Source organism: Cydia fagiglandana, chromosome 3 (genome assembly GCF_963556715.1).
Source record: "Cydia fagiglandana chromosome 3, ilCydFagi1.1, whole genome shotgun sequence".
Lineage (NCBI taxonomy): Eukaryota > Metazoa > Arthropoda > Insecta > Lepidoptera > Tortricidae > Cydia > Cydia fagiglandana.
In genome coordinates, this window is record NC_085934.1 from 15,199,629 (window position 1) to 15,216,333 (window position 16,705).

Below are 16,705 nucleotides of genomic sequence, written 5' to 3' on the forward strand. Positions count from 1 at the left end.
CTTTCTGAGTATAGGTAAATAAATCCTATGATTTTATGGTTCCTTTCACTGTGCTGATAATATTCATAATGTTGTGCTATAATTATCCCCGGCACTGGCCTTCGTAACTTGCAAATAATTTAGTGACTAAAGTACCTACTTGATTAATATTTATTAGTGTCTTAATTAGCATGAATCTAAAATGTCTTCATACAATTTGCATCAAAAAGTCCAGTCCTGTACAGTCATTATAGATTTTGACCCGTGAATAATTAGTTCTTGGATTTTTTTTTCGTAGGTCCCTCGGGGGGGTCACTGGGAGTGTAAATTCAAAAAGTAGGCTGAATCAGGCTCCTGCGTATAATAGAAAAATGGCTTTTTTCCAAAAAAACGGTTTTGTTTCAATAACTCGGCCATTTTTGATTTGACAGTAAAACCGTAAGGATAAAAATTGTAGGAAATTTGATTCTCTACAAGTTAGTCCAGTCATTATATCCAAAAAACCGACCCTTCCCGTGAATAATCAGTTCTTGGATTTTTTTTTCGTACGTTCTTCGGGGGAATCACTGGGAGTGTAAATTCAAAAAGTAGACTGAATCAGGGTCCTGTGTATATTCGAAACGGTTTTTCTTGAATAACTCGGTCATTTTTGATTTTACAGTAAAACCGTGAGGACAAAAATCGTTCAGAATTTGATTCTCTACAACTTTGTTTCCCCTTCATTTATGCCGCAAAGCGTGGAACTTAGGAGATAATGATAATATTTTGAATTTGTCGCGTTTTTCAGGTTTAATTTCTAAAATATCGATTTTGGGGGAAAATAGGTGGGAACCAAAATTGTTCAGAATTTGACTCTCTACAAGTTTAGTCCTCTTCATTTATGTCGTAAAGTTGAAAATAAACGAGATGTTGAAAATATTTTGAATTTGTCGCTTTTTTTTAATTTTATTTCCAAACTATCGATCCTAGAAGAAAAATTGTGAGGACTAAACTTGTAGAGAATAAAATTTTCTAAAATTTTTGTCGTCACTGTTTTACTGTAAAATCAAAAATGGCCGAGTTATTCAAGAAAAACCGTTTTTCGAATATACACAGGACCCTGATTCAGTCTACTTTTTGAATTTACACTCCCAGTGATTCCCCCGAGGGACGTACAAAAAAAAATCCAAGAACTGATTATTCACGGGAAGGGTCGGTTTTTTGGATATAGTGACTGGACTAACTTGTAGAGAATCAAATTTCCTACAATTTTTGTCCTTACGGTTTTACTGTAAAATCAAAACTGGCCGAGTAATTGAAGAAAAACTGTTTTTTTGGAAAAAAAACCATTTTTCGAATATACGCAGGAGCCTGATTCAGCCTACTTTTTGAATTTACACTCCCAGTGACCCCCCCGAGGGACGTACGAAAAAAGAATCCAAGAACTAATTATTCACGGGTAGGGTCGGTTTTTTGGATATAATGACCGTACTAAAAGGAAAGTATTTGCGCACTATTTAGGTACCTACTAGGGATACGGATACGCATACGTTTAGTCAATTGCTTAGAAAAAATTAGGTATATTCGTTTTACTTTTTGCTGGGCACAACCTCCTCTCGTGCGCGGGGCTGTAGTATCTACTCTACGCTGGTCCGAAGCGGGTTGGAGACTTTACATAAATACACATTTGAATTTCTTCGCGGATGAAAGTAGGTAGGTAAGTACCTACCTATAGATCCACACGGCGTTTTTCTTTAGCGGAAAGCAACTGGTATTACGTAAATGATAATTCGTACATAACTTCCAAGAAATTCAATTCATAGGTACGAGGCCAGGAGCGAGGATCGAATTCAAACCCACGGCGGATTTAAATTTAAATTTCGCGCTGCTCGTGTGAAACTCGTACACAAATCAATAAACTTTAAAATTTAGTGGAAACTCAAACCCTTTCCGACTTCCGAAATAACTATTTGAAATGGTTCAAACGTATCCCGGACTCCTCCTGTGAACCTTGTAAATAAGTAAACGCCACCAACAAAATATTGTCTTTCAGCTCTGTCTATCTGTCTACTTCCTTTTCTCGGTTAAACCACTGACGAATGGATTTGCCCTCGATTTACCCGGGTTTGAAGCTAAGCGACACAGTTGACTTCCCATATAAAATTTGAATTTTGCGCCTTTTCCTGCCCTGACAAGGGTGATAAAATCTAAAGGCCCCTGTACACACTGGGCCAGCGTGGGACAGTCTGGGGGACGCATTTATGCGTTAGAGGGAGCAAGTGATATTGCTATCTCATTCTACCGCATGGCTGCGTCCCTTGGACTGGCCGGCGCTGGCCCAGTGAGTACAGGGACCTTTAGCCCCCATTCGCACGAGAGCTTTTTCAATGCGCGTTAAAAAGCGCTTGAATCTGTCCCCATTCTAAATTCGATTTAATGACCAAGGCTTAATGTCGAAAATTCAACAACACTTGATAAAAAGCGCCACCGCTGTCGTGTGAACACATACATGGTTCTCCATTTGTGTCATTCAAACGCTTTTAAACGCGCGTTGAAAAAGCTCCCGTGCGAATGGGGGCTTAGGGTGGTATTCCTATCCAATGTCTTTGTCCAATGTTAGTCTCTTTCACTCTCTAATTTACGCTTCGCGCCAAAAATCTGACGGCTACTGTGCTGCCCCCTATATTTCACGGAGCCTATAGTGTTTACAGACAGCCACACTGGGGCGCTACCGCAAAAACCGAAACTCGCAGGGATCTTTCTTTTTTACTCAATGAAGGCGTAATTAGAGTGACCCCGGCTACTCACGTAACGATAAATCGTTGCGATAAAACTGTGCAGTCCGACTGTGCATATAAATCGAACCGTGTGTATGTCGATTATCGTAACGATTTGTCATACACACGGTTCGATTTATCTGCACAGTCGGACTGCACAGTTTTATCGCAACGATTTATCGTTACGTGAGTAGCCGGGGTGACAGAGAAAGATGCACGCAATTTGCGAACTTCGATTTTCGCGGTTATAGCCCTGGACCGCGACATTGGTGCGGTTAAGGACGCAGCTATAAGTGAGAGCGAAAAAGAGATATATTGACCGCACCATAGAAGGTAACATCCTATAGCAGTGGTATAGGTACGCGTGCCTCCGTGAGGGACAAACACTATGATTGGTCGAATTTATTTGTTGCCCACCATAATTCATACTGGGCAACAAAAAATATGTGATACTGTGACAAGGACAAACAATAATAGCGCTTTCGCTGCTACTCCTACTGAAAGATACATAAGACTATCCCGTTCTGTCAGTTATCCCCACCACTCATGCCCCGTCCAGTTTAATACTAGATTCATGGACCGCACCAAGGGTTGCGGTCCGGTACGCCCGTCTGTAACGGCTTTAAGTCAATCATACGAAGTTCGTACTTATCGACCCTGTCAGTTGCCCTATCTATTGTCAAAGTCACGTACGTCACAAAGGCACACATTCATTCAACATTTCGATTTTCGTTTCTTAGGAATCACAGGCCTTGGTGACCATCACTCTTTCTTTAATATAAAATATTCCACAAGTAAAGTAAATTCATAATAATGGCTCCAGTTGTAGAGAACAAAAATATCCTTGAGTTTCTAGAGCTCGTCGGTCGTTTGAAGGTACCATTCTTGCAATAAAATGTTGAGAGATAGAAAAAATGTTCTGTCTTAAGAATAATTTGAAATTCGTATTTTCCAGCATGTCAAAAGAACTGGCTGGGTGCTATGTGACATCGAAGATTGTGAGTCCATCGCTGGTCACATGTATCGCATGGGCATGATGACTTTCCTGCTTACTGAAGAGAACAACCCGACTAAATTGGATCGCTTTAGGTGCCTACAAATAGGTGAGTTTTCTAGTTGGATTTAGTATAAGAGTTACGAGTCTTAAGAAGATTTAAAAATGAAGAGAAGTACTGTACTAAGTATTTGTTGATATGTTTTATTGAGAGAATAAATATATTCCTCATGTGCAGTCACCCCACCTAAGTTTTCTCACCAATATTGTCGCTGCCCCCCATAACAAAATAAATAGTTGGTACAGCCAATGTCAAACATATGTTTACACTTTTGCACTTTACTATGTTGCACTAAGGCAGAAAATGTAGGTTAACATATCTTTGGTACCTATTGACTGTCTATAGGCCCTAGCTAGTCTAATAAGTTTCCTATTAATATAATGACTCTCCAACTTTCGTCCTGTTTAGACTTTAATTTACATGTTATTGAAATTTTAAACATACTTTTCAAGGTCTTTGGTCTCCATGTTGAAATAAACTTGACTGTGCATAATAATCAAGTCAAGGTTCCTATGATTATATAAACCGCTCTAGGCCTGGACCTACTAGGCCTTAGGGCAAATCTGCCACTGGTTGTAGTTGGGTAATAAATATGAAAGCATATACCGGGTGTGGCCTGTAATATGAGCAAAAAATTAAACTGTAGGCTGTACTCCTCATACTGACTAATATTTGTTCAGCGACTTTTAAAAATAACTTGTAGTTTGATTTTTAATACACTTTATAGTTTATTCTAAGACGCAATGTATTGCAAATTTTGTTTTCTTTAAGGCGTGACAAGCAACGTCAATCACAATGATATGGCGTGGCGATGGCGTCCATTGAAGATAATATTTATTTTGTATGAAAAATAGGGAGGCTAAATAATTCATAATTTTTAAAAGTTGTAGAATAAAAGTGTTACCGTTTGAGGAGTACAATCTATGTTTGAATTATTTGCTCATGTTACAGGCCACACCCGGTATAGTACAAACTTTTGCTTGCTGACTTTACTTGACATGTCAGTGATCAGTGAAGGATAATTTTAGAGATGTTATATAAAACATCTTTCTTTATTGTTCATTGGATTAAGCTCACTCTCATGATAAATGGTTTTGTTACAAAAAATCATTATCAAAAATCACAATGGTATTTTATAATCAAAACAAAGAACCCATTCAGAACTCTGAAAATGTATTCATAACTAAAGTGCTACTCATGAACCTATTCATCATATTTGTTAATTACTTCACACTCTCTAAACTTCTTCAGATTTTACTATTAAGTTACACACTTCACAGCTCACTTCTTTTTTTACTAATCTGTTAAGTGTGTTAGCTTGAAATATTTTTTTTGAAATTACAAGCTTTTGTTTAAATTCGTCTGTTACGGCATTTATAATATTAAAAATAAAACCAAAACCACAAAAACTGTAGGCATATAACACTAGACCTTCTTCCTCGTTCTCTCAATGCTGAGGAGCGCGACCACATGCAACATGTCTCCATTTAAATTTGTTTAATTGTCCCATTCCAGCTCTCGTCCATGACTTGGCAGAGTGTATAGTTGGAGATATCACACCCCATTGTGGAGTCTCTCCTGAGGAAAAGCACCGGCAAGAAGATGAGGCTATGAAGAAAATCGCAGAGCTCACTGGTTTCGCTGGTGACAGGATGTACGAGCTTTACAAGGTGATTTTAAACTAGTTATTATGTAAAGCAGTGTTTTTCAAAGTGTGGGTCGCGACCCCCAGGGGGGTCGCGGCACTTGTCCAGGGGGGTCGCGAAGCTCAGCGTTGAAAGAAACTTATGGAAAGTAAAAAGTTTTTTTTCCTTCAAAATAATCCGATCTTTTAAAATTTACTGATCGTAACGTACAGTATATCAATAAAACAAAACATTATTAGATAGGTAAACTGTATTTATTAAACAGTTAAATAAGTTAAGATCTGTTAGGCCAGTCAAATTAGATTTTTTCCAGGAAATAATTCCAGGAAATCGTCTATTACCTTCATTTGGTTCTAAATTAGTGTAATCCGAGTTTGCTCCATTCCAGGAGTTGTGGAAAAATTGCTGCCCTTTTTCAGTTTTTTGCTTGTAGTTCGAAAACGGTACGTCCGACGGAAAATTTGCTCTAATCATGATAAAAATTGATATCTGAGGATCCGAAAAGTACCTTAATATGAATTAGTACCTAGTCAAACATTGTAAAAAGTGGCCGTCATTTGAATTTGTTTTATTTTTGGTAAAATTGTGTTAAAATCCGAATTATTTTTACCACTGGTCTTTGCCAGTCCGACTCGCACTTGGCCGGCTTTTTTTCTTTTGATATCGACCATTGATGGACTGTGCGGAAAGAGAAGAGCCGTAGAATGTATGGGAGCCCATACATTTCACGACTGTTGTCTTTCCGCACAGACTATATAGATAGAAAAACGTAGAAACGGGGCTAGGGGGTCGCAAAAAATATTTAGTGGTCATAAAGGGCCGTGACACCAAAAAGTTTGAAAATCACTGATGTAAAGAATGATTCACTCGCGTAATTTATGTCGAAAAACGCACGACATGTTTCACTCTGTACTAGGGTTGCAGATGCAGATGTTCGGGATTTGGCGAGATTCTCCTGATTTTTAGCATGTGTTCGCGATTCCCGAAAAAGTGAAAACTGTCCCGAAAAACAGCTTCACGTTATAAAACAATAATTTCAAGTTCTGAACTGTCGTCGAGTGAGCGAGCGACCCACGTCGAGCGTACTGCCCATAATGTAAAATATCGTTGTTTTTAATTCAATTACTTTAATTGGAATGTTTTTTTTCCTGACTTAAGTCCCAATATCCCGAAACATTTATATTTTTTCCCGATAAAAGCACTTTTCGATCTGGCAACCCTACTCTGTACCAAAGAGTAAGCACTGAATAAGTAAGTATCCATAGACTGTATCATAATTACAAATCTAACAGGTACTAAGTTAACACACGCAAAACAATTTAAGTATTCAAACCGTCTGGGCCTATATAGTGACGTGCGGGTCTTTGTTATAAACCTTAACAATGCAGGGACTTACTTGTACCATATTTCATCAAGATCATTAGTTGTTTAGATATCATAATAGAAAACACCCAATGATAAAATCTGATAATAATAGCGACTCCATCTATCGGGTCTAATTGTGATTAAACCCAACAATTAACACCTACACAATATATTATTTATTTACAAAATTAAACCAGTTGTCTTGCTTATTTTGTGAAAAGTTTTTATATTTATATTCAACCAAACTTCGTTAAGAATAAGGGTTTCCGTTTCCTGTCTCACGCAACGCAATTATCTTCTTTCCTGATTTTTGCAATAATTCACATAGTACTATTATTGTAATAGCTACCTACTGAATACGTACTTAAGTAATTTTATAACCAGTCTATTAATAGCAGTTGAAAAGCATTTCATTAAAATGCATTATTTTCTTAGTCAATAACGTTGTTTTGTCGCCACCATATATTACCACGCGCAGTTCAGTATTATACAAATATGTGTTATGTACATATTGTTACGTTTTAGGTAGGTACTAGGTACGTAGGTAAGGAGCATATGTTTTTATTGTGTACAAGGCGGCTATCCGAGTAGCGGTTAAGCAAGTAGCAATCGGCTAATTTTTCACATAAGAATTTGTAAATGTAGATCCCCTGTGAATAAAGGAGATCATAGATATATTGCTCGGTGCTCGCTAATCGCTAGCTGTTCGCACCGGCGGCTAGCACGTTTTTAAGTGTTCTCTTGACTCTGACACTCACCAGTAAGAAAATAATTCACCTATCGCTACTCACCGATCGCCGTCGGTCGTTATAACTGCCTAACTCTGTTCTTAACAATGAGTCATTGTTAAAAGAAACTTTACTTCTTTTTCAGGAATACGAAAATCAAACCTCACCCGAAGCAAAGTTCGCAAAAGATTTAGACAGATACGATATGATATTACAAGCTTTCGAATATGAGAAACGCGAGAAAGCGCCCAGGAAGCTACAAGAATTCTTCACAGCGACTGAGGGAAAGTTCAATCATCCGTTTATCAGGGACTTGGTGACGGAATTGTACAGGCAAAGAGAGGAATTCGAAAAGAAATTTGTGGTAAATGGTACCACATAACTCATATTGATCAATTCTAGTACATATTTTTAAATTTTAAGCCATAATTATTATACTTAATCGGCTTATGAAGCGCAACAAGTGTAGTTAAGATTATTTTTATTTCCAATGTCCAACTAGACTGGTTCTAGGTGATGATAGATCGAAGATATAATCAGAGTATAATAGTTTTGAACGCTACTGTGCCAGTGCCAACGACCATTTTTCACTTTCGAGTCCATTTTCTTTTCAAATATGTCCTGCTTAATAAAACTAAACGTCGTTGGAGTCTTATACGTTATACCTATTCAAAATATTTAAGTGAATTGGATGAGTTTTTTCTTTTGTATAAATAACAGGGAGCAACAACAAAAAGTAGCCTTCGAAAAGTTACCAAAGTTAACACAAGTTTCTCAGATAATTTGCGTGAATATTTAAAGGTAGTGTTTTTATATTTTATCTGAGAAAAGTATTATTTATGTACAAACAATATTCCTCTGTTATAGTACTTATATGGTTCATGATTTTAATTATTTGAGTGATTGTCTGATTGTTGATTTATATGATTTTACCATGACTTCTTAACAAATTCGTTAGTTGTTACTTAATAGTGGCATGCAGATGTATATAAGACAAAGGCTAGAGAGTAAAAAGACCGAAGAAACGGGCTTGCAGAGGGTTTCGTTCCTTCTGAAGAGGTTACCAAATGAAAAGTTATTGAAGGTTGTGCCTTTGAGCCATCATGCCGCTGGTTTTCTGTAAGTAGGTAGGTCTTACACCTTAACAAGTACTTCAATTTGCTCTCGTTTACTCTACGTGACTTTCCTTATCGTAAGGTCCCGTGCATATGAATGCTTAAGGTACCATAGAAAGCCACATTAAGAAGCTAATAAGCTAAGCCATATATGCTTAAAGTTAAATTTGTCTAAGAACTCGAGAAAAACGTAGACTTGTATAAATTTTTATACCTACAAAGTAGGTATATCTACTCGTTAGGTATAGGTATATTGTATTGGACGACAATAGTTTTTGAATACAAAAAAAGTCTAACATTGTAATTAGAACTAATAGTAAAGTTAAATATTTCTGTTATACATTCCTATGCCCCGCAGACAAATATTATCTCTTGAAAAACACTAATCGGCATTCATATCTTTTTTTAAATAAATCAAAGCCAAAAATTTATCACTCCTTTCATTGTATTTGTTTAGTTCCTTTTGTTGATTTGATTAATGATTTATATTGTTTTCTTTAACAAACTTAGTTTGTTTCAAATTGGTTATAATTAAGTAAGCCATTTTTATAAGTTTGAACTTAATTTTATATTCATGTTGTCTACTAACCAGTATTCATTGTGATTTAATATAAGCTTGTTGGTAGTATTACTCATAAAAACTCTCATTAAAAATAAAATAACGATTTGTGTATTTCGATGCATTTTTATTTCAAGTTTGCAGAATTCTTGCATTAAAATACAGCTACAAAAGTAATACATACCTAGTTACTGCATATGACCTATATAGCATCCAAGACAGACTGCATGCCAACTGTATAATATAACCGCAACAACTTTGCTAGGTACTATCGCACACAGTTACCTTACGATTTGAAATTAAAATTAAAACCAAAAAATTTCTATGCAAATCCGCTAAAACAATATACAGGGTGTGGCTTGTAATAAGAGCAAAAAATTAAAATATACGCCCTTTAAGTAATGAGGAATTAAGTCCAAATAGTTTCAATTAATTAAAATGAAAAAATATTTTTTTGTTATTTTCTAACAAAATTAATCGAGCCAGCAATGTACTGCAGACGTTATGTGTCCAGTCGGAATACTTGACATTGACATTTACGATCGTTTTCAATAATATTGAAAATCCTATCCTCAGTCCTAAATATGACGTATAAATGACACTTGTACTGCGTGGGCTATCAAATCCGCTGCAGACTATTCTTGGACTGACTCTAAGATCATTTTGGCCACGTGTAAGGGTGGTATTCGACCCGTCCAATGTGTATTTTGTCTCACATTTTGCTTAATGGCAGAGTGAGACAAAATGACAAAAATTGGACAGATGGAATACCACCCTTAGCTACGCCTATTGCTTCCTGTAAATAATTACATCACATGGAAAAAATAATAAACAAAAACGTATAGTTACTGAGTTTATTAATCTTGAACAACTACATAACATAAGGACTTACATTTCACAACTAACAAATTAATAACAAATACTTTTCAGTTTCCATTCATAATCTTGGCCGATAAATTGCTTTTTTGCTTTTTCGATAATACGATGTATCATTAGGTATCCTTCTTTTTCAAATGACTCTGTTATGAATCAGGTAGGTACTTTTTCTCCTCTAATACGAATTCTGTGACAGATCCATAGAATACACATAGTTCTGTTTTTGGTACTGGTGGTTCTTTAGTATAACGCCACGCTGACTCGCATATCACCGCCTGCACGCTTGCTGAGGCTGCACCGCCGTCCCGGGCCCCGGACAGGCTCGTTGTCCCGCAAACGTGGCACTACGTTCAACGTTGACGATGACACTGTCAGTCTGCCTCCGATCGAGAAATCGTTTGCGGTGCAACAGCTTGGTTTGAACTTCTTCTGGCACCACCGTTCAATCATGTAATTCCATCATAAACAAGATTGGATTACATGAATAATTGTTGTGCATTCGCTTGACAGTTGTCAATATTGACAAAGTTCAAAGCATTTTTCAAATAGGTAGGTAATGAAGTTAAGTGTTTTATGGAGGTTTTTATTACGAAAATAAATTATTTTAAAAACTATTTCCATTACATAGCAAAAAAAAAGTATTTCGAGTATGTCAACAAAACATAACGTGTCATTGCATATTGAATGAGTTCTGACTTCCTAATAATAAGAGCTACTTTTCTCTGTATTCATTTTTAAAATAACTTGTACTAAAAGGCGCGTACCAAGACGTCCCGGTACCATGACATCTTACGACAGTTAAGCGACCGTAACGCAATGTTAAAATCCATTGCTTGCTAAACTTGACTTTAAATTCAAATTTCTCCTAAATTAAGAATTTTGAGCCATCGGGACCACTTGGTGGTAACTTTGGGTACTCCAAGGAATCTCCAGTTAGATTTTTTGCTCTTATTACAGGCCACACCCTGTATTAATTAATTAATATAGATTTCCGCAAAGTAACTCCTGAATCTATTCACTACGATTCGTATCGTAACGTAATCTTTATTCCAAGGATATATAGGATCCACAGGTGCGCGCGACAACAGGAGACATGCTAAGCGGTCTGATGTCTCTGGATACACAGTGAGATCCCCATTAAAATACATACCTAGTGCAAGATGACGTTGCAGTTAAATTCGATATAATACAGTAGAACCCGCTTAATACGATCACGTTTAATACGATTTCCATTCCATTTTACGCCGGTCCCTACAACTTTAGGCCTTTTTTGATACATTTTTTCACGGTTATTACGACTGGCGTCCCGCTTAATACACCATCTAAAATTCCCGTTACGCATCATCTGCACGTTTGTGTTATTGACATAACCGTCGCACGGTCGTATTGTTATGCAATACGCCGTTAGCCAACATTTTTTAATGTGTTTATTACCACCTACCTTAGGTTTTTTGTTTTGTCTAATATCTTTTGTCGGGTCCTTATCGGCGTGAGAATGTGATGCCATCTGCTTGAAGGTTATATGGAGCACAGACTGCAAGCTATTGGTCCCAGATTTTTATTTGCAGTTAGTTACTCCACGACTTTATTTTTAGTTGAGCCTATCGTCAGTGTTCCTAGATTATTTAACCGCGTGTGAACTTATAACCTACACTTAGATATCATTCGCTCATTATCACCGCTGCGGTGTTTGTACTTGAAATAATACTAGTTTTGTTTTCACGTTTAATATGATTTCCCGTTTAAGACGCTTTTTTTGGAAGGTCCCCTCAGAATCGTTTTAAGCGGGTTCTACTGTTGTACGGGCGCGAAATTCAAATTTACTATGAGACGATATCCCTTCGCGCCTACATTTTTCAAATTTGCCGCCTTTTTCTACTCACAAGATCTGCTTGACCAAGTATATATTACCATTGTGTAAAAATTTAATGTAATGTGACAATGACGTGATTGTATAAGACCAAGCTAAGTGGAAAATCCATCACTTATAATTCACATTCGTCGGTCAGACTAAAGGAGTCTCGGGTGATCACAGGGCTGACTAACTCCTACTTGGCACAAATATTAAAATCTGGCGGTACAAAGGGGCAACCCCACCAGCATCCTAGACACCATTCCAGAAGCGGGCGGGTAGCTTTGGGGAGGTATTTTATACACCTACAAGTGTTTAAAATATTTATCTACTTGTTGCATCTACCTAAAAAATCTAATTGCAAATAAATAACACTTTAATATCATTCACATTTGTTGAAAATATTTGAAATCCATACATGGTCCTTCGAACCGGACGCACCTACTTAGCCGTAAAGCCCCCTCCAGACTATGCGCGTGAATCGCGGGCGAAGCCGCGAACGCGAGTGTGGAGTCGATTTCGCTGTCTACGAAAATCAACGCCACACTCGCTTCCGCGGCTTCGCGCCGCGATTCGCGCACGAATATTTATGTTCAATAAAAAAATTTTTTTTTTTCAAAAAAGGCACTCATACATGTTTTATGGAATATAAATATTTTGTAGAGCGTGGCGGTGATGAATTTCATATAAATTACCTACCTAACCCTTATATTATAGCTAAGAACTGATGTAAAATTATAAAATTTTAAAAGGCTTTATCTCGGAAAATATTAGATGTACAGAGACAATTCTAGTGTCTTATTGTAGCAAATTTAGTCTACTTTAAAAACGCCCTAGGAAGTTACTACCAAAAAGTAGTACTTAAAGCCCCCTCCAGACTATGCGCGTGAATCGCGGGCGAAGCCGCGAACGCGAGTGTGGAGTCCAGAACGCAGACCTGCGAAATCGACTCCACACTCGCGTTCGCGGCTTCGCCCGCGATTCACGCGCATAGTCTGGAGGGGGCTTAAGGGTTATAATCGCCGAAATCTAAAAAAAATTGCGGTTTATTCGATTTTTGACAAAGTTGCGTTCGGCGCTCGAGGTCACAAACTTGGATTATTCATTGGGCCAACATCATAAACAAGCCTGCAAAAAATCAGAAATACCGGATTTGACGCAAACGCAAAATTTATAATTTTACTGTATTAAGCCCGCTCCACACTCGTGCGCGAAGCCGCGAACGCGAGTCTGGAGTCGATTTCGCATATCAGCGAACTAGACTCCACACTCGCGTTCGCGGCTTCGCCCGCGATTCACGCGCATAGTCTGGAGGGGGCTTTACAATGAATTAAGTGATTCGCGGTAGGGCCTCAGTTGTTGGGTCTTTACTTGTGCCCTGTTTATCAAAAGCTTGTAACTTGTAATACAAGTGGAAGTCCCTTTTTGATAGGTTTTATTAGAAAGGGACTTCCACTTGTATTACAAGTTACAAGCTTTTGATAAACAGGGCACTGGTCTTTACCCAAGCCACAAGTATAGTTTACTTACGTTCGTCGCCTGTTGCAGGTTGTTGCTCGTTTCCATACACTTGATTAGACATAATTATCATACATAACAGCTGTTATAGACCGACAAGAAATTATAGAAATTAAAAAGTGGCAACATCATAGTGTCGTCCCGTTTTCTTTAGATTGATTTCAAAGAGACAACAACATAGAGAGAATCATACTATCTTTGTCTGACACTAGTACTAGCACCCACAAGAAAAGGATGAGTATAGTTTTTTGTTCCTATTTACTGACAGATTTGGTTTGACCAACTATAACAATGTTAAAAACTGACAATCATTTGTCATCTGTCAGTCATTTAGTTTTTTTTATTCGTCCTTTTTGACAGGCTAAGACCATAGGCCATACTGCTTCGTCTTTTTGCTAATTTATCTTGGTTACAGATCAAAAATCTAGAATTTTGAATCTAGAGAGAAAAAAGTTATTGACAAAATTTACCAGGGATTATAGTTGGTCAAGCAGCTGATCTTGTCAGTAGAAAAAGGCGGCAAATTTGAAAAATGTAGGCGCGAAGGGATATCGTCTCATAGAAAATTTGAATTTCGCGCGTTTTTCTACTGACAAGATTTGCTTGACCGTCTATATTTATTTTTTCGTATGCCAATAATACATATATGAATTTGAGAGTAAAGGATTAGATAAAATTAAATAAACAACAGATACTTTGTACTTATTCTAATACTCTATTGTACAAAAAAGGGGTATTTTGAGTAGTAGTATACATACATACAAACATATTCAGTCAAAATTAACTTGAATAGTTGCATAAATGCTAAGATACAGAGGATGCTATTTAGCACGCTATTCAGATCATAATAGTATTGTGAAGCTTGTGAACCATTGCTTACTTAATATAATACAAAGAAAAATCTTAAAGGTGGTATTATTAGCTTTATGTCGGAACTGATAATTTAAAACATTTCTTATTTAAATTGCTTGTTATGTTATCACTTGAACCATTTCACCTCCTCAATAAACTTGTGATTGTTCATAAGAATGAAATATTAATTTACGGCTTGTTTCTGATGGATGCCTTCTTGTTCCTCCTTTTTCCGTTGTTTCTCTCTCATAAGTTCCGCATCCCTATGAACAAAAGAAAAAAAACATTTTTTTATGACTATCTCACTCAAGTTTTCTAAGAACTCCCAGTGTAGATGATGGTATAAATAAAAGAAATAATCATAAATATTCATTAACAATTCTAATACATAATTTTATGTATTGGAAAGCTGTTTAGAGAGTAAACAGTAAATTGCTGTCTTTTAGAATTGATGATTGATCAACTATTTTCATAGCTGTTATTTTATTCCAAACATGCCAATTTAAGAAAATGCTTTAAGTAACTGCTTACCCACTTATTTACAAACATTTACTAGTTGTCAAGCCGATAATAATTGTTTGTCCTTTTCCATGATACCAATACGTCAGAAAGGGATAAACAATTATTATCGGCTTGTCAACTTTAGCAAACGTTTATGATTAAGTGGATTAGTATATAGTTGATAATATAATAGTCTGGCTTATAAGTACTGCAATAAAGAATGATTCATGAATTTGTATCCTTTAACATTTTGAGTGCCAAGAACACCTGAAGTCGTCGTGACTAGTCGTGAGTGTCGTGACTACCGCACCATGGACAACTACAGGGTGTAAGGACAGACACTGTCAAAGTAACCTTCACACTTTCAAGTAAGGTTTAAATTAGCTCACTTGCGCCTAAGACCTTTGTGTGTGTGACATTATTGTTTATAAAGGGCCCACAGATTAACAGTTCACTGAACAATATCACGGCCCTCCTAAGCCTTTGAAAATGGAATTATCAGTAATAGAAACTAAAGTATAAGTTAGCAATTAATTTTCTTTTGAGAATGCGCTCTTTGGCTTATCAGCCTGTCAGTTGTTCGCAGCTGTCAGATTTTGCGTTTTAACACTTTGACTACCGAGAACCCGCGTGGTAGGCACTCGTAATGTTTGCTCAGATGCCGGACAACCCGCCCAGCGGGTTGTTTTGTACGCAGATATAGACAACCGGGTTCTGGGGTAGTGCGCCGTTTTTTGCCCGGTTGCGAAAGTGTTAACTGATATTGTCCGATGGAATCAGTCCCCTTAAGTAAAGCGTTAAAGTAAATACAGGCTGACCTATGTTTCCTTTCAGATAAAGACATCCCCGTCTTATCATTAGCATTTTTCTTCTTGGCCAACTCCTGCTGCTTCTTCTGGTTCTTAGCGCGAGCCAAATCTCTTTGATTTCCACCTGCAAACAAGTGAAATAAACTACATCCATCACAAGGTTTCTGCTTATCCTAGCCTAGCATAACTTTGATTAGGGTGGTGTATTCCACCTGTCTAATTGTCCTGTGTATTTTGTCTCACATTTTGCATAATGAGAGAGTGAGACGCAATGACATACAACGGACCAAGATATTGGACCGATGGAATACCACAATTAGTCACGGAAAATTACCATGAAAACTATTTTACGTTAGTTGTTTTAATGAATAGGTAATGCAAATAATAATAAAATGCATTCAGTTATTTGTTTAGTAATTATACTGTCTTGTTTTTTATAGGGTATATAACGAAATTCATGTACACAGACGCAGTACAACAACAAATGAATTATTGTAATAATTTTCTAGTGACGAGACCTTTTGTGTACGTTACTCACGACTCTAGATTATTCCATGAAATTAGATCATATGGAGAAACATTGATATTTTTGTCGTAAGGGTTTTCGAAAAATGTTCAACAAAAACTGATTTCTTTTCGTTTACAAACAGATTCGGGGAATTACTTACGGGTCATCGTGGCTTGATTATATTAGTACCACAAGGTCGAAATCACGAAATTTGGTCTTCTCAGAAGTGGCACAAAGTCCGGACGATACGCTAGTCCGGCCGAAACCTAAGACAACGCACCGCCCACCCCTTATGCACAATGAAAGGAACTTTGAAAACAACTAAAAGATAACAGCTGGCTTCGAAATAAAAACCACCAACTAGCCACAAACAATAAAATGGTCGACAATGTGAAGAGGAAAATGGTGGTCAATCCAATGAAAATGAAACGAGTATTGTTGCCATTACACAACTAAAAACAAAACGCCAATATGTAACAGACGATCAAATATGTCACATCTGTAAGGTATGGTATACAAGATCTACGTGGTTTGGTAACATCCGGACAGGATCCGGACGTGTGAAAAGTTTTAATGTTCGTGTTTG

The 16,705-nt window shown here is 37.1% G+C and overlaps 2 protein-coding genes across 2 annotated transcripts; one reads left to right on the forward strand and one right to left on the reverse strand.

The window, feature by feature from the left end:
- Positions 1 to 3,431: 3,431 nt before the first annotated feature.
- LOC134680191 (5'-deoxynucleotidase HDDC2) lies at positions 3,432 to 9,317 on the forward strand. Its single transcript, XM_063539272.1, has 4 exons — positions 3,432 to 3,611; positions 3,691 to 3,838; positions 5,306 to 5,460; positions 7,675 to 9,317. The coding sequence occupies exons 1-4, from the start codon at positions 3,549 to 3,551 to the stop codon at positions 7,909 to 7,911; spliced, it is 603 nt and encodes a 200-aa protein (XP_063395342.1). The 5' UTR covers positions 3,432 to 3,548; the 3' UTR covers positions 7,912 to 9,317.
- A 4,824-nt stretch (positions 9,318 to 14,141) lies between these two features.
- Positions 14,142 to 16,546, reverse strand: LOC134680194 (putative SERF-like protein). Its single transcript, XM_063539276.1, has 3 exons — positions 16,280 to 16,546; positions 15,621 to 15,735; positions 14,142 to 14,564 (listed from the first exon to the last, which is right to left on the reverse strand). The coding sequence occupies exons 1-3, from the start codon at positions 16,284 to 16,286 to the stop codon at positions 14,486 to 14,488; spliced, it is 201 nt and encodes a 66-aa protein (XP_063395346.1). The 5' UTR covers positions 16,287 to 16,546; the 3' UTR covers positions 14,142 to 14,485.
- Between the last annotated feature and the right edge of the window lie 159 nt (positions 16,547 to 16,705).

What these genes read in the sequence shown, in the direction of transcription:
- LOC134680191 (XM_063539272.1), top strand. Translation starts at nt 3,549, where the DNA reads ATGGCTCCAGTTGTAGAGAACAAAAATATCCTTGAGTTTCTAGAGCTC. An exon ending in AGCTCGTCGGTCGTTTGAAG is followed by an intron (nt 3,612 to 3,690) that starts GTACCATTCTTG and finishes CGTATTTTCCAG; the next exon opens with CATGTCAAAAGAACTGGCTG. An exon ending in CTTTAGGTGCCTACAAATAG is followed by an intron (nt 3,839 to 5,305) that starts GTGAGTTTTCTA and finishes GTCCCATTCCAG; the next exon opens with CTCTCGTCCATGACTTGGCA.
- LOC134680194 (XM_063539276.1), bottom strand. An exon ending in TTATCTGAAAGGAAACATAG is followed by an intron (nt 14,565 to 15,620) that starts GTCAGCCTGTAT and finishes TTTTGTTCATAG; the next exon opens with GGATGCGGAACTTATGAGAG.